The 23,560-nt window shown below is 38.2% G+C and overlaps 1 protein-coding gene across 4 annotated transcripts in view; it reads right to left on the reverse strand.

Moving 5' to 3' along the window:
• Window positions 1–23,560, reverse strand: part of LRBA (LPS responsive beige-like anchor protein) — a 369,042-nt gene that overhangs the window by 42,099 nt on the left and 303,383 nt on the right. For all 4 annotated transcript variants that reach the window (XM_041411918.1, XM_041411916.1, XM_041411917.1 and 1 more), the window contains exon 48: window positions 11,750–11,917. In XM_041411918.1, the coding sequence (XP_041267852.1) occupies window positions 11,750–11,917 (168 nt within the window). The remainder of the gene's footprint in view (window positions 1–11,749; window positions 11,918–23,560) is intronic.

Consider the following 23,560-nt stretch of genomic DNA (forward strand, 5'->3'; position numbering starts at 1 on the left):
CTGCCCTCAACCTGCCAGTCAAGAGACACTGTCTGTTTTCACAAAGTGTCTGTCAGACCTGGTGAAGCTGCTGACCAGTGGAACAATGATTTTGCCAAACCCTGTCTCAGAGGATCACAAGTTCTCCATTTTCAGTCTTAATAGACACTGTTTATGATCTAGCTTGAGTTTGCCATCTTTACTGATGTCTTCAGAAATAGAAAATAAATTTGAAGAACGGTTGAGTAAAGGCAACAACACTTGGACAAATACGTCTAGACATAGTGGCTAGGCTTCAGAAAAAAATCTTTTGCGTTCCTTCTGGTTACCATGAAAAAAAAAGTAAAGGTTTTTCTTTTTAGTTTCCACAATTTGTAATAATGACCAAGAGAGTGTATTAGCAACCCCAAATGGTTCCTTCCTTTTCCCAGATTGTATTCAAAGTCAATCCAGATGTCAGCTCCATATTCTGATGTCTCAGTCAGAAGGATCACATACAGAAGGATGCAAGATGACCTCCCTCTGTCAGCAGAAATGTGATGGTGGACTGGAATCAATCCCCATCGCTAAATTTACGTTACAGCAGAAAGAGCCACCAGACGCCACTCACACTTTTGTTCAACCAGTCAAAGAAAATGAGGCAGGACCAGGGAATCTTTTTCTCAGAGATATAGTTAGTATATCCTTTGAAGAAAAGGACCTTCCTACCACTTACCTGAGAAAATACAGTAAAATGCCCATCACTCAGAAAGTCACCATCCACTTCCTTTCTAATGAATTATAGCCGAGTCTCTAACTGAGCTTTCTTGAAAATAATTATTACCAGCATCAGTCAGTATTACAAAGAGACAGACAGCTCCTCCAGCAGTAGAGGAGGGGCATGTGTTCTCTCATGGCTGGATTCCTCTGGAGCACACAGCCATTTATATGGCTGAAGGTAGAAACATTTAGGAAATTTGCACAACCAGTTTCACATCAATTAAGGACACCATAGAACTGGTAAGACATACATAACCTTTGTTTGAAAGACATTTTTAGCTCAACAAACTCTTGAGACGGCTGAAAGCAAGATGTGTGCCACAAAGTAAAACACAGTATCATTCCACATTTTATTTCACTGTTTCTCAAATACTGAAGTAAAACTGCCCTTTTCCTGTTAATCATCTACAAACCCAAAATTTTGGTAAGGCCAGAATTGTTCCAGATGCTACAACAAGAAGGAATAAAATGAAACAAGGTAAGCAGCCCTATACAACAATTCACACAGTATGCATCCCAAACACATACCTATGTAACACTGTATTTTGAATGTTCATTAATTTAGAAGCATGAAAGCCACAGGCAAACTTCCTATGTTAACATTTATATGATTTTACCCATTCCTAAAAAGCCTTCTAGGTCATCTCCCCTTCTCTTGGGGTGTGGGAAGGGGAAAAGGAGAATAGGGAAGCAAATTGAAAGAAGGAAAGTAAAGAACTTGAAAACTTGGCTTAGCTATAATGGAGTTCCCGGCCACTGTTTAGTATGGCTATTTCCAGTCTCTGAACTTACCCTCTCATCTAACTGTGAAGAAAGTTAATTCAACAATATGCAGTACCCATCAAATACGGCTGTAAATTTTTTGGGAAGGAGGGTGATGGGGAGGTTGAACATATGGATGCAGTTAAGGTAAAAACAGATGTTTGTTACTTTTCTTTGCAGCAACACTCAGAAACTAAGTCAAAATTGCTTTTTTTCATGTTTATGTCTGAAAGAACTATAAAATTAAATATAAGGGAGGGCGGGTGGAAGGGGAGCTGCAGTGAGTGTCACAGAGAAAGAATGAAACGGTCTCCAGTTTTGAACTCAAATCCTCAAATGAAGGCCCATAACAGTTAAAAGGCATACACCATTTAACTCCAGATTTAAAGACCTTTAAAGGGACTAGCTCAGAGTTGCTTTCATCATGCCCCCTCAGACACAAAACACCAAACTGAGGAGTCCAGGGACACAGCACACCCATGTTAAAATGCATGCCTTGGTCTGAGGGTACAACAAGCAACAACTTCCTCATTTGCTACAAAGAGGCTGCTCTCAGCTCCTTCACAGTTCTGCACTAAAGTATTCCCAGTTATTTCCCAAATCTCTACAATTTAGTTGCCAAACATTTGAAACCCCAGGTGAAATAACAGTATGCACTGTAACATATATTCTTTCAGCACACGTGTCAGGGACAGAAAACATTTTGGGTTCATCCTCCATCTTTCTGCCCAGTATTTATATCGAGAAAATAACAGCCCTTGCAAAAGTAATTGTTTTGGCTCTCTGCCACTCCTACCTCACTTTTCAATATTCAAAAAGGTTTACACACATGTTCCTCAGTAATTTCTATTGGCTTGAGTGATACGCAATTATGATTACTTGCTTTCCCCTTCCTTCCACCCAGATGTTGCTTTAGAGCATCAGAGAACACAGACTGTTTGACAGGGAAGTTGAATGGCTCAGCGGCCAACCAAGGAGCTCCTTTCCCCACGGACAGTGATTAAAATCCAGCTCCAGTAACAAGTGATCAGAAAACCCGCTCTGATCAGAGAGAGCCACGTACACCCCTACAGGAATATTCTTAGTTAAATTCCTCTAGGACTACAGGAACACAGATAACATTAGCCAGAGAGCAAGCACAATTCATAACAATAGATAAAATTGCTGAAAAGAGGCACAGGATTACAAAGAGAAGCTCTTTGTAGTACCATCTCCCATGTTTCCTAACAATCCCCATTAGATCAAGATTGTGAAAAATGGGCAAAATGCTTTTCTGACAGAGGCAATGTATATGCTGGCTGACTGTACACCTGCCCTGGGGATATTGCACTACACTTGACCCAAGGAAAAAATACAGCACTCAAATGTTAGTATCATAAATTCACACACTCCCATTTGCTATTTTAAAAATAAAATGAGCAGGCTAGTTTCTTCATGTCAAACCAGAAAATTATTTCTGTTGTTTTGACTTCACAAATCAAACATTTTGTTCTGAATCACTACCATATTTTGCTTTCTCATTGCACCATTCACTTAATATACTGATTTAAGAAAATTGTGTGTGCTAGCTTTGAAATCTAACAAATAGCAGGGAAGAGAATGGAGCAGAAGAAAGGCTAAGGAAAAGACACTCAAGACCAAGAGCTACCTATTGTTCTCAAGGTGTCATTAAACCCAACTGCAATATGTTTGTAATGTACCCCCTGCTAACCAAGCAGAATGAAGAAGGTGCCTGTTGCTGCCCACTAAAGCAGGTACAGCTCCAAGCCCAGCACCTCAGGGTTATGGCTCCAGAGCCGAAGCGTGGGCAGAAATACTGTCAGCAGCCCGCAGAGGGGGGCCTTATTAGGGCACAAGAGCAACTTGGGATGAAGCAAAAAGTGCACAACCTTTGCCTGCTGCTGTGTGTTAGTGAGGTCTGTAACAAAACTGTGGGCCTCATTACACAAAAAAAAATGACAGATACGTGGAGAAATTAAAGCCATCAAATAGAAATTCGCCTTTTTTTCTTCCTTCTTTGTATCTTCCTTGTAAGAAATATATCTGCTGTGTAATATATTTCTTTTCTTTTATCACCCCCCAGATTCACCTCCTTCTGCCTGAAAATACCAGAAAATATCAGTTCTGAAAATACCAGAGTTGTCTGAAGACTGGTTACTGGTCTAACCACTTGTTGTTTATAAAATCCAACTACAGATATATGGATGGGAAGGAGTTACCCTAAGCAGGATTACTTTTTTTTCCTCAAGTTGTTTGAAATCAATATATGAATAATACATTATCCTGTTCACATCAGAAAAGTGGCGAAAGGAGAACTGCAGAGGATGTCTTCCACCACATCTTTACAAACAAAACCACTAAACTGCTCTTAAACTACATTAAGGAATTTTCTGTGAGAAAAAAGAAAAAATGAAGTCTCTTTCTCCAGACAAATCAGCGTGACAATAACATGGCACTCATTAAAATAAAACGGGAAGTAATCACAGTTTGTGAGAATACAAATAGAAGCCCCTCAGGGCTGCGCAAGTTGCTCCAATGTGCATATATACATTCCAGGCATATTAAACAGAGGCACAGCCTGGCCTGGCTGCAATCTCCAGCTCACGCAGCTGTCCATCTACTGCAGCGTAATCCCAGCTGCCAATCTGAAAGAAACCAGTTAGTCAGAGCAGACACAACCAACAGAAACAAATGTCACTCAATAATGTTCAGAGGCACTGGGTTCATGGATAATTTCAAACAGTATCTCTGTCTGGAACACTGATGTGCTCATTCAAAACACCTAAATCTTTGGCTACTGGAAAGAAGCAGATAAAAAACACTAGTACTACAAAAACAGGTCTGGTAGTACTTCAAAGAGACTGACAAAATAAAAAGGGAAGAGTCTAAAAGGAGAGTAAAGATCAATTTAAGGACCTGGAAATAAAACTGGAGTCAGTACAAGCAAAAGCCTAAGCTACCCTGGAATTACTTTTTTAAAATATAACAGTTTCTGTTTTATTTGAGCACCACAACCAAAATTGTTTCCCACTTTTCTTTTCTGTGGCAGCTGAAGATTTCAAGAGAGCAACTCAGTGCTTTCATTTCAAATCAATAGTTATCACAGAGAAAGTACTGAGGGTATTGTGCACTGCCATGCACAATACCCTCAAACTTCAATTTCTGGCATTATTCTTTTGCTTCTCTAGATAGCTAAACAGTCCCAAATTTTCTTATATTAAACCTTTTCCTGTGGAAAAAAGCAATCAATTCCAATCTGTTAACAGTCCACAGAATTTCCTAAACATTGATGTCATCTCTATTTATTAAGTAAAAAAGCTTGACTAAAATAAAACATTTCAATCTGAAGGAGTTAATACACAGATGTCAAAATCCAAAATGTAGTGGTCTTTAAACTGCCTTCTCTGATCACCTTTCAGAATCTGCAACAATTGTGAAAAAGAAATAAACAACTCATTTTCTTAAGCTATGAAATACATTTATTTAATCTCTCATAACCACTACCTGCAAGACCAAACTTGCTGTTTCCAAACTTAGGGTGCAATGCTATCTCAGGGTTTTCTACTGCAACAAATGAACTTTTTGTTGTTATTTAATAGAATGTAGCATTTAACTGAGACTTGATTTTTAGATAACTGCTTGAGGAAAACATCTCTGGCATGACCACAAGCTTTTTCACTCAAGCAGCAGCTATTTATCAAATATAACTAATAATTAAAATAAGGAATTTTGGTAAGTAAACAGCACACACATCTATGGCCACAGTGGGAACAATGATGCCTAGGTTAGACACCCTGGGCTGCAACAAGCACATAGAACGAAAATATTCCAAACAAAAATGTTTTGTTTCCCAATTACTATGAAAGTCAGTACAGAGACCATTTGAACAGCATAAAGAAGCTACAAATAATCAAAGCATGTTGATGAAATAAAAAATTCCTGTAGCCTGTTCACTTCCATGTTTCTTTCAAGGCTAAGTGATTTGGTGTGTAACTGTAGCTATTACATACAAGTATATCTCATCCTTTCCACATATGGAAGAGGAAAAAGTAGTTTAAAAATAGAAACTATTTCTATCAAAAGGAGTTAATTTTGAAGTATTATTAACTCACTTTTATCCATACCTTATTTACCTTTCTATTACTCTTTCTTATTTAATGGTGGCCAACAAATACGTCAGCTAAGACTGACCAGCCAGGCACAAATGAAAATGTAAGGAGCCCAGGGGGTCTCAAGACCTCTCTGGCTCTTACAGAGCTCTCTTTGACCCAAGACAGGTCAAGCAAGAGGTGAGAGAACAGACTGGTGAGAGAACTGGCTGCGCTGAAGATTTCTATGCCTTGAATTTCAAAGGCTGAGGGGAAAAAGCACTCAGAGCTGAAGAACTAATTCTCATGAGTTACCTCCTTCCAGAAAACTTTACTACTTCCTGCCAGTTTTTTAAATCCTTATACTTGGAGCATCCCAGTCCTTATTCAATTAACTCTAAAATATCTCTCCTTTTCCTGCTGGACAGAGAACGAGAATCAGCAGGTAAAACTACAATCTACCCTGTAATGAAAATAAAAGAGAACAACAAGGTCAAATATTTTTCTGGATCAGAACCCAGCTGAATATTTTTCATGTCTGTTTGTAAGCATTGTAGTAAATATGTAAGTTAAGAAAAAGCACAATAAATCCCCATTCATCACATCAAACTCTAAGCTGAATGGAATCAAAGGAGTGCCACACCTCCCAGATAATCACAGTAAGCACTTGCTTATGCTCATTTTGCTCATTTACTCCAACACCACGAGCAGGTCACAGTGTGAGCAGGGATGTGAGAACTAATAGGTAACTGATACAAATGGGTGGCAGGAGTGGTGCTCCTGTTATTTGATGCTCCTTTCACCAGAAGGAAATACTGCAGCCTTTCATGGGAGAGTCCTGATGCCCAGACAAGCTGATTTCACTGAGCAGTGGTACCTGCCCTCACAGGAGGCCCTGCCTCTGTTACACAATCCTACTATGGGTACCGCCCCAGGAGAAGACCAAGGCATGGGCTTGGATGCATTGCCAAGTCCACATCTCCTTAGCCATTAAATCACTCTACAATCCTTTAAATATTGAGCCTTCTCAATTCCAGTTTCATACAAGGGTAGTTTAAAACAGATTTGCAATTAAAATGAGACCAAAGTTAAACATTTATTTGGCTTTTCCCACTGTTCCCATGCTGTACAACACCAAACATGCCATCTGTGCAGCACACTTCCAGCCAGAGACAATTCAAAGATTGTTTCTACGGTACTTTGAATGTTGTCTCCGTGAATTTGTTACTTAACGAATACAGCACATGGAAATTTACTGCTCTGTGACAGTTATTTTATAACCATTTTATCCTACATTTTAAAACTCATCACAGCCACAACAAAGACTGTTGCCCAACCTGCCAAATCCAGACTGATCATTTTCCCAACTATTTAGTAAATGTTAACTATGTTATAAATACAAATCGTGTTTATACTCCGTGAAAGATTCACTGTTGTCAGGGTTCTTCAGCTAAGTAAAAGCTGAAATATGCTATTAACTCCCACCATGATCAGACCTAAAGAAGAGGCCAAAAATGCTTTCTCTGGGATAAGATATCAGATCTGCTACTGCTGTCATGAAGCTGGGGTCATGTAAACTAAACATCCTTGTAACTTCTTTTGGGCACAGAAGTCTTTCAAACCATAAATATTTAAAAATAAAATAAGACTCATAAGAGATAGACCTAAGACGCATAAAACTTACCCAAAGATATTAATCTTAAATAACATTTAAAAGCTATTATCCATTAAATAATTTACCCCATATGCCTGAAAACTGAAAAGAAAAGAATAATCTTTTTTATATATATAATCAGAAGTGGCACATTCAAATAACAAGCCAAATGCTATGTCGAAGCTGATTCTTCATAATTTTTGAAAGTCCTCAGTTCATATGGAAATGAAATATCATCAACAGAAAGAAAGGTGCCAACAAATGGAGAAAGCTTGCTTCTTAATGTTAAACAGACCACCCTCATGTAAAAAAAAGTCACCTTCTCTTCAGAGGAAGAAGTATAAAACAACAGAATCATCTAAGGCTAAAAGCAAGTCACTCAATGTTATTATTTAATGGGACTTATATTTTTAGAGATATTATTGCTAATTTAAAAATTATTAGTCTTCCCTAATTGCTGACTTCAAAGATCATATCAGATGGTTTTGTTTTGGTTTTTGGGTTTTCTTTTTCAAATGTGGCTTTTTGATAATCATGGATAAAATTCAGGATGCTTCCTGAAGGGTAGGGAAGTACAAATCTAATATAAAAATACAATTTGTACTTCCGGTACAAATCAAGGATGCATTCTCCAAATAATATTTCATCTTCCTGCTACTAACTTTGTTTCTTTTCTTTGTTTTTATCCAGTGTTTACACTAACTACATAGGGATATCAGTGGTGAAATGGACTTTTAAGCAGTAATTGAGGGCAGCCCACATTCATGTAGTCCTTTCTTACACTAAGCCAGAAAGAAGAGGAATTTCTGTTCTTCTTACCAACACTGATGAAATACCCACCAATCAGTCCTAGATACAAATTATTTTGTATGGATTGTGCTTCAGCTCCTAATCAGTCACTTGTCTGAGCGACTTAAATCTAATTCTACTTTTTTTTTTCACTCCATTCTTGGACAGCTATGGCAAAAAGAGAGCAGAATTTGTGATAAGAAGGTGCTGTGAATTCTCTCCAGAACAGTTGGATGACATTTGTCTGTGCTAAATGACTCCTTGTCCCTTCCATCCAGGCAAAAAAAGAGCCCTTCCACAGCAGATCTTGTGATTGGGAGTTCCACAGATCAAAACGTGGTGCTCAAGAGCAAGTCAACAGAAGGCAGTGACACAGCAGAGCTCTGCTGGCAAATGCAGTTTTTCACCAGGATATTTACTGCTTGCCCACTGAACAGCAACTTCCCTCTGCAGCTGTCACCTCCTTCAGCAAGACACACTGACAGCACTATCAAAATGCTTGGAAGGGAAGAGGAGGAGCAAGGAATGGTCTCTGCAGGATGAGCAGTGCACCAATATGCCAGCAGGGATACTGGATCCCTTGCCTTGCTTCTCCTGGCTGCAGCTCCCTTCCCCCACTGGCTGCGACTCAAACCCCTCTCTCTTGATCTACTCCCCTCCCCCTGAGATTTGCCTTTGAATTATGCAAGCTTTGCACTCCCCAGGGTTTATCTGCCAAAAGGTAGCATGTGGCCCATGGTTTGCATTTTAGTTTAAAATTTTCTATTATGGCAGTCAGATCCTTTCAAAATACTTTACTTCCTTTATTCCCATAGGCAGAAAGAATGGCAGGAAAAAATTGTTCACAGCAGTATAAGAGCATGTAAAAGTTCTAGGTTTTCAGTTAGAAAAAAAAAAAAAGAAAGGTGGAATATGGTTTTAATCAAGTAGTTTTCCTTCCTAGACGAGTACTTCCTTCTTGTAATATATATAACCTGACTGCCTATAAAAATAAAGGTGCCAGTCGGAGCCATTTAGGAGACCTAAGGAAATTCTGCATTAACCTACACCCCTCCACTCCTCAGTGCCTTCCACCATTGTTCTGTGTGTGGCCCCTTTGATGAGTTAGGTCACCAATACCCATGTCTATATCTGTGGAGATACCTCAGAAACGCATGCATCATAGGCCTCTCATTGCTGATGTGGTACAGACTCAGCACTATCTGTGTGGGGAAATTGCCAAGGTTTAAGCACTTGCTATTGTTTCCATATGATACCTGAAAGCCTCAATAACTTGCAGCTCTCAGAATATATAGGAGTTTCTCTTTGCAAATAAAAATACTTTTTCTGCTAAAATTGTCAAGATTTAAAGACCCAAACCTAAATCGTATCAAGAGGAAAAAGTAAACTCATAATTTTTGAAACCAAGAAATCCAGTTTAATACTTGCCTAATAAAAAGATACTAAGTCTGAGGTGCTGCGCCTGCCTAAAAATGCTGTAAATTGTCCACATCAGAAATTCATTTGAGCTCTAACCAGGAATTTGGTGGAGAAAGGAAGAGATATTTTTTGGTAGGCTGACTGCAGGAGAAAAATAAATGCTGATTGAAGCTGCTTGGTAGCACAGAATGTTAGCACAGGTCCTCAGGGAGACAGATTAGCAAGCAGGAAGAAGGTGAGGCTGTCAAAGGTGCATGATAAATTCATTTAGCACATAGATATAGAATGATTATGCTCATAGAAATACACACAAACGGATTTTTCATTACTTTCATCTCTACCCATAAGTAAAACCAGAGTAAGTCACCATTGGTGATAAGAGTCATTAAATTTCTGCAGTATCAGTACTGCATCAGAGCTGTCATTTAAAATTACATGTACACATTTACATAATAATAAATACACTTTACAAAACACATGTAAATGGCTAGGGATACCTAACTAAGCAGGAGACCTTTTGCTGTTTTAGTGGCATGCTTAAAAATCCTAAATAAAAATATTCCATTGGGCCAATCCTTCAAGCAACTTGGAACAGAAGTGCTACAAGACAGCATTCATTCTGCTGCCTGCATTCATCAGTGTGTATTTTTGACACCATCAGCAGTGTTTCAAAATTCTGCTGCTGCTAAGCTACTCCATTATTGTGAACTCAACAACACCACAATTCTCTCTCTCCTGTTTTCATTTTTTAGTCAGTTCAGACAGCACAGAACAATAAAAAATAAGAAACATTGTAGCAAAGTACTATTAAAAAATGTGACAAATTCAAAATATTTGGTAACAAAGTGAATGCCTTGCTGAGATGATCCACACTTCCAAATATTTGTAACTTCCCTGGTCCTAAAATTTTTTCAGGCTATAACACAAGTTAAACAGATCACAATAAATGTGATAAAGGAACTGTTCAAGAAAAATGTAAACTACACAAAAACTGTGTGTCAAGACTGCTTCTTTCACTAGTGTTACTTCAATTATTAGTTTAATAAATAAAGGTTCAATGATGGTTAATTTCATAACAAAATTTAGAACAATTTATATACAATACCCAGCCTACATTTCAGCTCACACTTTAACCAATCACTTCAAGAGTCCAATAAATACTCCTAAAAGGTAAGAATAATTCCTTGCCAATGTAGAGTGAGCAAACGCACTACCAATGAACTGAAAACATGGCACAGTGAACATCTACTAGATGCCTCTTCGGTCAAAAATTTTTCCAAACCCAGATGACATTTTTTCTTGTAAGCCACATGGTCCAGTATCCCTCTTCTTTGCTTGATTAAGGGTATTTATGTGCAACATATGTATTTAAGGTTTAAATATACTAAGATGCAGTTTGCAGACTGATGGCAAGCCATGCAATGACAACACTGAGCCATCACTTTGCTATTAAGCCAGTCCCTGTGTCACCTGTAAATAAAACAGTTGATAAGATTCATATTACTTTGTTTTCACGGACTCCGAATATTTTACAACCAGGTACCACTTACATTTATTCTATAATTAATGTACTTGCACCTATACTTGGTACCAATACAGTGTCTGAAGAGAAGACATAAAATCAATCAAAAATCTATTTTAATCACGCCACCCGGCCCTTTTTTAAACAGCTGTTTAGGTGGTGGAGGAGGAACTTTCAAACACACAATATTCGGTGAGATACTTTGGCAAATAGATTTTCTGAATGATGCTGAGTCTGAGTAAAGCTACTGATCTTTGAAATGCTGAAATATTTTCTTTTGCATCTGAAAAACACAAGCCAGGTTATCTTAATTTGCTAGCAAACCAAATTAAAGTATCTGAGGCTACAAAACTCTGACGTTTGCTACATATGCAAGACTGCACTTAAAGAGAGCTGTTAAAAAGTGCAGAAGTAAATTCAGAAGCACAAGCCAAATCAACGTTGCTCACTGCCACTAAGGTCTGGTATCAGGGAACAAAATGACTGAACTCAGCAACTGAAGTAATCCTTCAACTTTTATTTTTTTATTGGCATCCAGCTTGGGCTGAAATCCAGGTGCGCAAAGTTTAAGAACAACTTGCATCCTTGTTCTATTAATTCTGCATGCTGTGACAACTGGTTCAGGCACCTTGCATTCGACTGGCCTGTGGCCAAACCACAAGAAAACACAAAGAAATTGAACATTCACCAGAAGCCTTGAACAATGTGGAGTCTTTACAGTTTCAACACTGCAATGGTTATCGAAGCCTTTTCTGTATTTATAAAGTACAAACTTACCTCTCTCAGTACAGAATCCGTTATTGAACTTAAATTAACAGCTCCTTCATAAGTCAAATAGTAGAATACATTCAGGGACCTAACAGCCTCTGGCCCTTGCTGTTTGTAGCCAAAAATCAGGTCAATCCACTGGTGAAGTTGGCAGGAGACAAACTCACTTTCTAATGCCTGTGAAAAAAACCACACACAAAACACAAACTTGAGTTTGCCAGATAGTCATCATTTGGTAGTAGCAGGACATTTTTGTTTTATAGCATGCCAAATTATCTTAACAAGTCTAAATACAGAATTGGTAAGAGTATTTTAGACAATCTACCCAGAAAAAGGTGGGCCTTGTGATAGATGCCAGTCTCATGCCCTGCTTCCCACTTACTGTGATCTCACTTTTTAAACTGTAATAGTGGAAAAAAAAGAATTTAAAAAAAAAAAAAAGGCAGCAAGTGGAAAGTATTCCACTTACAGACAGGCTATGTTTTTATGAACTCTCAAAATGAAATTGTGCTGTCCTGTGTGATCTGCATGTTGAATAACAACAGCAGGATTATCTGATTCTGACAGCCAGCGAGAAGATTTATAGAATTTGAGAACAGGACTAACTAACCAGGGATGCTAGGGTAAGAATTTTTTAACAGGATGGAAATATCAAACTGCCACCACATTAATGCATTTCTTGTGTATAAACCTATACAAAAACCCACACAGAAGTGCTATGCTGGATGATTAAGCTGCTTTTCTGAAAATGTTAACCAGTTACAACCCAATCCCCAAGACAAGAGGGTCCAAAAACCACTATATTAAAAGGTAACCTAAAAATCATTGCCATCTAAAGAGTAAATTTATGTAGATTAAATCACTATCAGGATTTGTTTTTTCCTATTTTATACAGAGGATTCAATGTATTTCTGATTTGAATTACCAAATGAAAAAACAAACCGATATTCTCTTCATCTAGCAAAATCAATGGCATTTTCCTTGCAAAGGAAATTCCTAATTTTGAGCAGAAGAAGTTGAAATTAATCGGGAAACCAAGGAAATCACTCTGCAATTTTTGCACACAAAAATGATGGGTTTGTTTCATTAACCGATGCCTGAAAACAACATTTAAATTGACACATAAAACCAGCAATTGTCTTAATTTGTGTGGTGCACTCCACACAAAAGCCCTAAATATGTTCAAATTAGAGCAAGCTGCTTGATTGTCACTGCAGTCTCATGTCATATTAATGCATGACAAACATTAAACCATACACTTAAATGGCAATTTATATCATTTAAATGTTTACTGCCACTCCAGATCATCATTCATTTAAATGTGACTTTCTGACAGCTAATTTCAGTTAATTTTCCTCGATTCACTTAATTAGAACTTTCAATCAAGAAAAGACCTGTACATATCTTAGACATCAAATCATTCTTTTTTTATTATTACTTTTATTAGGATACTGAATTGCTGAAAGCATTCTTTAAAATGAATCACCACACAGTAGAATATCTGTTGGGATGATCATATAGCAATACCTTACAACATATATGCTTTGCCGGGACATTTTTTTCTTTTCAATTTAAAAAACACCCAATATTTAGACACAGACACACAATTAAAACTATAAAAAACCATGAGCAGGCCAATTAAAAATTAATGATTTCAAAATTGTTTAATAAGGTAAAACCAGTCAGGAGTCTCATGAGTGTCCATAATACTGCAATATGCAGCCATAAAATTCTACAGGGCTCAGCAAATTACAATGATAAGAATTAATTTTCATGCTATCCTGCTAAAAAAAAAAAACAAATTAACCCTGGAACCTACATACTGTTATCATTATAACTATTTAACACCAAGAAAACAAGAATGTTAGGAACTTGAGATTTTTTTATAGGTACATAAGTAAATATTCAGAATGTGTTGAAGTTCTTCATATTCTCCTTTTCCACAAAAGCTAGATTTTCCCTGAGTCATATTACCCTCACAAAGCATTTGGACCTGAATAATTAAAGGAATACCACTGCAAGCTCCTTAGATTAATGTCTGTATAAATGTGATTTTTTTTTCCCCCTTTAAGAGCAAAACTAGAACACTTTGCCTTCTCAGGAAATGGTTGGGAGCCATCCTGATCTCACTTTTCTTTTTCAAATTTGAAGTTATTTTGCATTTGAAATTTTTACAGATTCAAAAGCATTTTTTTTTTCCTTATTAAGCCATTTTAAAATCTTAGCTGCCAAATCTCAAGTGAAAGAGATAACTGAAAACCAGCTATAGTCAGCATCAGGACTTTGAAGAACAGACCAAACAGCACATAAATTCAAAGGTCAAATAAGCTTGCCTGGTATTTCAGGTTCACAGTTAAACTCTTGGTTAGAGGCAAGTGCTAATGCTATGACATAATCAATGGGGGAACAATAATTAACAGCTTGTGTAATGGCTAAAGAACAGACTTCCAAGGAAAATAACAACATGCTGGATCAACGTGATGCACTTTGCACTGGTATATTTAAATATGGGTCCTCCTTAAGAAAGCATCTGAGAAATGAAGACATTGTGATTTGCAGAAATATTTGGTTACAAAAAGAAGGGTTTTTGCCTTGTTGTTTTTAAACACTGCTTTTAGCATTTACCTCTTGCAAACCTAAGCCAAGCCTATTGATGGTTCAGCATTTAGGATTACTTCAGCCTCAACTTCATCTAGGACAGGCAGTGCTTGTTAAGGCTTCAGTGAAACCCAGCACGCAGCCATGGGATAGGAACATCCTTCCATACTGCTCCTGGAGCAAACCAAGGAATTGCCAGCACCCCCAGGGCAGAGTGAACTCGTTGCTCACCCTGTGCTCTGAGGGAAATACGCACAACAAGGAAAACCCCGAAAATGTCCAGCATATAAAGCAATACCCAAACCCATGGAGTTATTGTAAAATTAATCGGGGATCAATGCCCAATTGTTAATGGATCAAACAAGCCCATGGAAAGGCAGTCACGTGAAGCCACATACAGACTGTCAATTCTATCCACAGGGGACTCATATTAACTTTGACAAACTGTCTTGGGGCTGATATCTGTTTCTTTAATGAGATCTATTAGGCAGAGACTAAAACACTTGAGATATGCTAAAAAGTACAGTATACAGATGTCAAACACAAACACCTATTAGTAACTTTCATTTCTCTATTCCCAAGGTAGAAACACTTCAGACGCATCAACAAATAGAAGCTTTGATCTAAATAGGAAATTTTAGTTTATTCATAAATACTTTCTGAATGCACAATCCGATGTCACGAAATACGTGCAATCAAAACTATCTTATTGTGAACAACTCACTATTTTATGAGCATCTTTTTCTGTCCTGTTCTTTGGAAGAATTGAACAGAGAATAATTTATTGCTGGCAACCAAAGATTAACATCAGTCTAATACTAATACAAATGATTTGGTAGAATAGGGATAGAACAATAAAAAACATAAAACTAGCAGGCTGGGAATGATTTTTTACTTTGTCCAGTACAGAGTCTCTAAAAATTTATCACGATATATTTTCCCAAACAATATTATACCTTCGTAATCAAGATTTGTATCTTTGAAGTGACTACTATGGCTCTTGCCCTCTACATTTATTTCTGCTTTAGATTTTATGCAGTGACATACAGCATATGCAGTGATGTCTACTAAAAATGAATATATGTTGTGCTTGAGTTTGGGACGTTCTAATGCTGAAATTAGATGAAAGGTTTAACTGCACTTTTTTTCATTAGCACAGATATATATTCATAGTCAAGCTATTCAGAAATAAATGACAGACTTACTTGCCCTATTTCTATGCTGATTAAAGCAAAGTAATTTTGAAGCACAGCATAAAACATGCACGCAATTCTTATTTGAATGACAGAAAAAGTGTCCAACTCATACAAAATGTGGTTTATGAAATGTTAAAATGAAAGGAGAAACTTTGTTGAGAAACCAAAACTGCTTGTACACGAATAATCTTTCCTGTTTATTCAATTGGAAAACACAACCAAAAAAATTAAATCCAAACAACTAAACCAACCAACTCACGAATACACTTCATCAGCAAGTAAGAAATAAATCTCAAGTAAAAATAATTGCCTGTTACCTTAAACATTTTAATTCCCCTCTGGAAGAATTTCCTCTGAAATGCTTAAAATGGAGTCTCTTATGTTCCACGTGAAAAATATTTATGTATGAACAGAAACGCACGAATTAGGATTTCACACATTTTTAGCAAAGCTACAAATTTCAGGTGAAAAATACTGTTCTTGAACACAACCAAAAACCCGCATAACTGCAGCGGCAGCTAAGGACTTTAAACTAATACGTGTTCTGGCTTGGAAATACGTGTGTGCACATGCATTCAAAACAAAATCCCAAACCCACCAAAACTAAACAACTGGAATGATGTTTGCATGTTCAGGCTTTCAGACACAAGTTAGAAATGCTGCCTTAACACTGATATATGACCTTTGTAAGTTACAATGAAGAAGGCTGGTTTTTTCAGCCTAATTAGAACTGTTTCAAATTTTCCTGCTAAATATATGAAAGCCCTTTCAACTTTTTTTTTTTATTCTAAAGTTTCTTTTCACATCAGCCTTGTTCCAATCATAATATGTTTTGAATTAAATTATTTTGATTCAATATGGGGATCACATTTCACTTCTAAGATTTAAAGTTCGAAAAGGAAAAGTTTAGGCTGTTCAAACAAAGCGAATGCAGCCACTTTGCGGAAAGCTATTCACATTTACCAAGACTGACAAATTGTTTGTGTGCACCATTAGGTCTAGTTTCTGCAATAGTTGCCAGATTTCCTGTCCTCCTAATAACATATTAACTCTACAAGTGCTGGCTTTATCTTTAGAGGTTTTTCAGCAAACACTTGGATATAAAAAGTAAATTATGAAATGCACTTTCACCAGTGACATTGTTTGATCACAGGGGTGCACACATCTGAGAATAAAGATGTATATGAAGTTATTAGAAAGATACAGAATTCAGGCCTGCTTTGACAACATAAGAAAGGAAGAGGACAGCAAACATATTAAGTAGGAAACTAACTCCATGTTCTACATGAGGTAACACAGATTTCAAATCAATGAAAGGGACATCAAAACCATTTACATGATTGGTGATTTTTTACTTGCTAAGTAACTATTTCAAGCAATTACATTTAGTTTTGCCTGCTGTATTTTACAAATTGTTTTAAGCATGAAATACTTAAGAAACTGAGCATTACTTACAGAAAAAATTTAAAATAACTATTTCATTTTTCCTTTGTGTGTGCCTGTGTTTCAGAAATGCACTGCCAATACTTCATTATTGTTGTAACAAAAGTGGGCATTTTACTCTATTTCTCTACTTGGTTATCGATACCAGGATGAAGTACTCAGGAAAATACAGTCCTAATAAAACATTTAACTCAGTTGTTTTACTGAAGACGACTGGTCTCGTAGAAGAAAGGATATCAGCAATTTGATAAGCCCACACATAGGAGATCTATGGAAGATTAAGTTCCCTTCCTCTGTTCCTTCTTCTCTGTATTTAACATTAAGCTAGTAAGTATTAACAAAAAAGGAAATTTGCATAATAGTGTAACACAGTGGGATTTTGTGGCAAGGTATATTCTTGCATGAGCAGCACGTAAACAAAGAAAAATATTTTGCAATGCAATGATTCAAACTCCTACCTGAATTAATGTCATTATTACCAAAATAAGAGTAGCATGTTTAGCCAAAAAATCTTAAGCACTTTTTTATCTTTTGGTCATTTCTATACTGAGTCTACAACAGTGATTTTGTAGTTTAAATAGAAAGTCAGACAGCTGCTACACATCTTATAAAATGAAAACTGCATCTCCTTTGAAATTCGGCTTTATTCTCAACTGAAATGTCTGTATTAGGTACCGGGAACAAAATATTTTAGAGAATATGAAAAAACTGCATTGGAGCATTTGTAGTTACTCTTTCCATCAAGGGCAGTGATCACTTTTAAAATATTTCTCAGTATATCCTTGATAACCCGAAAATTTGAGATAAATATTTTAAGGCAGAACTGCTGCAATCTTCCACGAACGGTTTATGAACTGAACAAATTATGCATTTTATTCCTAAGTTTCAAAGCTTAGACATCTACCTTAGGTGTTGCCTTACCTCAGTTGTTCACAAATTCATGGTTGTTACAATGCTAACTTCCCTACTGAAAAAAAAACCTGTCTGAGCCCACTGGCTCCATCAGTAAACAGATGCTTTCCAAAAGGCATCCCAAGAATGGCCCTGTCCCAACTTTCTGGTTCCTTCACACCAAGAGGTAGAAAAGGCACAGAATTGGTACGAACAAAAAATTATCAGGAGGTTTTTATTAATTCCCCTACATGAAAAATAATTTCTAAAAGCCATAATTAATTGCAGCTGTGAAATCACACAAATGGCCATTGTTATGAATAACTCTGATAATACTGCTATGTGTGGCTGGCATCTGTCCTTCCCCAGAGACACACAGAACATCCAAATGTGACTGGCTAGTCCATAACCATTTTTTACTACAAAGTTGGCTACAAGCAATTATTGATAACACCAGTAGGTATTGCCGAGTTATTGACCATTTCCACTTTCCCCCACCACACCCCTGAATTTACCGTCCACATTTAAAACATCTGCTATGCTGCTAAAAGGATTCTCTCCCACAGAAAAGTCATCAACATCCTGAGGCCAAGACAGGGAATGAAAACTCTTTCTGAAAATTCTCACACATGGTACCAAAGGGAGGCAGGAAGTTCCCTCCTTCCTGAAATTCAGCAATTCCTCTCCCAGTTCCTCTAGCACTTGTTTGCATGAAGACTGACAGCCTGGATCTGGAACCTATTACCCATGGAAGCACAGGCTATTAACCACACAGCTGACAGTTGGCTCAGCCAAATTAGTTCAAATGAAGTTTTGTGTTTTAAAAAAAAAACTCCAAACCCCAACCACCAAAATCCCACCAGATAGGACTGCATTTCGCATCGCAGTGCTGTGGACTGGTTGTCTCACCATTCTACTCTGCCACAACAACTTATTTTTCCCCTCAGAAGTCTAATGCAGGGACATTGCTTCCAATGCTTTAGCTCACTTGCATTACTTCTAGCCAAGGGACTTCTCTGTGACACCTCCTTGAGCCTTGTGATCAGAGTCTGAATGTCAAGTATTAGCAAAGACAAACTGAAAGGTCAGAGGACTCCACACTTCTGAAAGGTGGTAAACAGTCATTGAGCTTTTTGTGTTACAGATTCTTTCCCTTTAAGGAAGGGGTGCAAAATGCACACCACAAAACCTCAAACCGTGCAACACTTACTTGCCTTTGAGGCTGTATGAGCTTTTTAAACACTGAAGCTTCAAACAGACAACATTCAGAAATTCAGGAAAGTACTAGAGTACTCTTAGCAGTGGGGTTTTGATTTTAGCTTGCTTACATTTACTGAACATACAGGTAATATAATCCTAATGCAACATATAAACTCAGTGCAGTGAAGGTCATGAAGTTCTAGAAAGCATCAAAAACATGAATTCAGCTTGCATCACTAAAATGCAAAAAAATATTTATGTGAACACAGACCAAGCCACACTTGAAATGGTTTTCAAATAAGTATTTAGGCTGCCACCCCACTGAATCCTCAAAGTTTAAGCCTAAGCGTATTGTTTGGTTAATGACAGCACAACGCACTTTAAACTGTGAGAAACTAGTGATTTTTTTAATGCATTTTACATTTAAACTGCTTGTACATTTCTTCCTTCCTAACACTTACTCTGTAAGCCCTACAAGTGAACTGTTGCTTTATTTTTGCTCTCTGTTTCAACAGCTTGCAGCATTTACGCAGTGCTTTGATGTGTCAGTTGTATACCCAATTCACAAGAGCTGTAATGATCAACAAGTATTAGTATGCATGTAAGAGGAGACAGAAATGGTTGCAAACACATGGTCTTCAAATCACTGCAAACAGCACAAGCAAACATCTTAGAGGAGTGGTAGAGACTAATCTAATTTGTCTCTGAAGCCAGTGTTGGGGGGAAAAAATGCTCCAGAGAAAGTTGTTTAAGATTAGGAAACAGTATGACAAAAGGTCAAGGAATTTAAAATTTAAAACACAGTTTAGGTGCAAGTCAGGCAGAAAAAAGTCATTTCAATCTTCTAATTTGACTTGTCTGCTAATTCACAGAATAGAACTATTCTAAAGCTTTCGGGGAACAGAACACAAGATTTACAAAGACAATTAGGGTACCACATCTGAATAAATCAGACTGCTACAAAAATAGAAAACAGCACTATATCATCACAAACATATAACTTTTAGGGCTGAAGTGCCCAGCTAAGAATAGGATTTGCTTGCTCGAAATGACTATGAACAGTGAAACCCTGATCTCTTATAAAGCCATTCTGAGGGGCTGTTTAGGATGACGGTGTGTTTGGCAAGTACATCAGACACCTTGAAGCTGGCATTTAATTGGAATAACAAAGGAGAATCATCATTTGACTTTGAGAATTACAGAGAAAGGAAGAATTTGTACAGCAAGGACATTCAGCATTTAAGGAAAAATAATCAGATTTGTGGGATATACTATTTGGCTCATTGCAAACTTGCTCAAACACAGGAGGTTCCCATTTAACATCTTGTTCTGGCACACTTGCATAACGTGCTATCCAAGCTATTGGGAAGTCTGGATCCAGACAAACTGGAGCTCAGGACGGCTCACCTACCAAATACCCTAAGGCAAGGGCTCCCAGTTTCCTGATTAAGGAAGACCCTGCCCCAATCCTGACTGTGTCATTCCCTCTCCCGGTGGACTCACCGAGTTGTCTCATGGTCTCTGGCAGGAGGTTGGCTAGTACTGGAATTCATAACAGAACAAAGACCTCTTAGGACTGAAGTTCAATGCTTGAAAGAAATCAAACTGAAAATTAACTGTATTTATAAATTACTTCTTAAAATATCCATCCTTAGAAAACACAAAATTTCGGATTTTTTTATTCTCATTTCATGATGTACTGCATGTTAAGTTTCAAACAGCTTTATTCATAATGCTTTCTTGTAAATATTTTTTCTAGATTTTATTCCCTTCTTTCACCTAACCAGCCTCAAATTTCCATAGACAGCTGTACACAGAAAGACCACAAAGACAAGTGATATATTGAGTATATTGAGCATGCTCAGGAAACCAAGGCATAAACACCTCCAAGTGCAACAGACAGTCTGCAGCCAGCTGAGAGCAAACTTTTCATAACCTTTATATTACTCTGCCATGAACCATGCTAGTGGGAAGGGCACAGGAGATGAATATTATGAACATTCAGAGGTTGAATGCTGAAAAAGCATCTGGTCAATTATTAACATTTTTATTAACTACACATTCTCCCGTTATGAGCTAAATAAGATGGGAGAAAACTCTAGAATTTCTCCTTATATTAACAACATAACTTTTTCTTCACAGATGCGCTAAAAAACCCCTAACATTTAGAAATAAAGTAAAAATATCCTGTAGTGAAATGATAGTTAACTCCCATCTTCCAAATAACCATTTAATTCAGAAACTGAACTCCCAGGGCAGCTCTTGCTCTTTGAGAGAAAACAAGAAGCTGTCTATGATGTTGCTTCCCAGGATGGAAGAAAAAAGGCCTACAAAAATATAAAACAAAACAAAAAATGCAGCACAATATTATGCCATGTTTTAAGACAGCAACAACCAAATGACAAGGTTTTAATCAAATAGCACTCTAGTAAGCCTGTGGACTGGCATGCAGTGCTATAATTGTGGCATGCAATGGCATAATTCTTACCCAGAGGATGCTAAGCACAAGGACACCATCAGGTCCTTGTTTCACCAGAGCTCTACTGGCCCTGTTGGCCATTTACTCAAGACTTGGGCTCGGTGATCCTTGTGGGTCCCTTCCAACTCAGAGCATTCTGTGAAACTGTGACTTCACCTAGAGAAGCGAAAGGAACCCATAGCTATACAGTACCACCAGCTTCACACCACAGAGTGCTTTCTGCTGCAGGTACCTCCTCCACCCTCAGTCACCTCAATGCCACCGCAGGTACCTCCTCCAGCCTCTGTCACCTCAGGTGTGGAGGTGCCCATTACCTCAGTGCTGCAGGTACCTCCTCCAGCTCTGTCACCTCAGTGCCACCGCAGGTACCGCCTTCAACCTCCAGCACCCCAGGGCCACAGGTACCAGCCTCCGTCACCTCAGCTTTGCCCTGCAGAGCAAATGGGAAACCAGCTCTGCATTTTCAATTCTACCCTTTATTTCCACTACCTCAGGCATGTGCCAAACAGCAGAAAAGCCCTTTTTTGCAGCGTTTGGAAACGCTGCGAGCTGGCGGGCGGGGCAGCTGGGGATGCCTCCCCTCGGCGCTCGGCGGAGCCGCCGGCAAAGCGGTGCTGCCGCTGCGGGCCCCGGCGGCTCCGGGCCCGTGCCCAGCGCCGCGGCCGAGGCGCCGAGCCCCATTCCCGGCCAGGGAGGGGTTAAGGGGTGCGAGGATGTGCTGGGCGGGGGAGCAGCCCCAGCTCTAATGAGGCGCTCCCAGAGACCCCGCAGCGGCTTTCAAACCTGGCCCTCTTGAAACCAGGCCACCCCGCCACGGAGCGGGGGTGACTGGAATAAATACCCGCAGTAATTAACTCTGATTGGGAAGCACCTGACTGGAAAGGGAGACGAGGAGCCGTGCTGCCCGGGAAGTTTTGCTTTAGCGCCGTGTTTGTGTGCGCTGGGAGAGCTCTGCCTTTCAAGTAGGTACGTAGGGCACTAATGAAAAGCAGCTCTCGGCCCAGGGCCTCCCCATTCACTCTCAAAGGGGCAGAGAAGAAAAGCTTCAAAGTAGAACCTAATTTACTTCATCCAAACCCGGCTCTGGGCAGCCTGCAGTTTGTACTGACACCGCGACAAAATATTGGCCAAAAAAGAGAAGGGTCGAATCTTTTCAGAGGGAGGTTAAACATTTTAAAAGCACCTGCAAACTATTAATCTTTTTTCTTTTTTTTTTTGTTTTTTTTTTTAATTTATTTAAATACAGCTATTAAGGCCTTCATCCAAAAAAGCAACCTTTCCATTTTCTATGCCCAAGCTGCCAAATTTTATAAAGCCTGAACACATTCCCTTCCCTCTAGTGATGGGAACTTTTTTTTTTTTGCAATGTGAAAAACAGCAATTACACATATCTGTTCTTTTCTCTTTTTTTGCTGAGCGATTGGAATTGGCAATCTCCAGCAGCCCTTAGGCAGGAAACACATTTGCTGTGCGCTGGCTCTCTGTGCCACGCGATCTTGCCACTTGAATTTACAAAGCAGAGTTCCAAAGAGTGAGGGCATTAGTGCCTGCTGTTTTACAAGCAATCAGCAATTCATTGTGCCAGTGCTGTCCTGTACCTGCTGAGTAAATGCTTTAAAAAAGTTCCACTAACTGCCCAGAAACAACTACAGTATGGTAGCAAAAGCAATTCACCAAATGTTTATACTGAGCCTCTGATTTATTTGACAGCTTTACACCTTTAAGACATGATATAATTAAATGTTTTGACAATGGAACAAAAATTGTATAAATTAGAAAGTCGTTAAAGCTGTGCAGTATCTAAAATGAAAACATAGTGCACCCGTAAAACACAATTTCTAAAATGCTTCTATAAAATAGACAAAATGTATTTAACTTTTTTTATCCTTAGACTTTCTGCTACTGTATTAAACTGTTATACATCAAAAAAATTCTTAATTTAGTCACTCTATGAATGCCATTTGAGAAGATTACAAATGCAATTCTGTGTTATTTTAGAAAGGCAAACAAATC

Source organism: Onychostruthus taczanowskii, unplaced genomic scaffold (assembly GCF_017590055.1).
Source record: "Onychostruthus taczanowskii isolate IOZ18803 unplaced genomic scaffold, ASM1759005v1 scaffold38, whole genome shotgun sequence".
Classification (NCBI taxonomy): Eukaryota; Metazoa; Chordata; class Aves; order Passeriformes; family Passeridae; genus Onychostruthus; species Onychostruthus taczanowskii.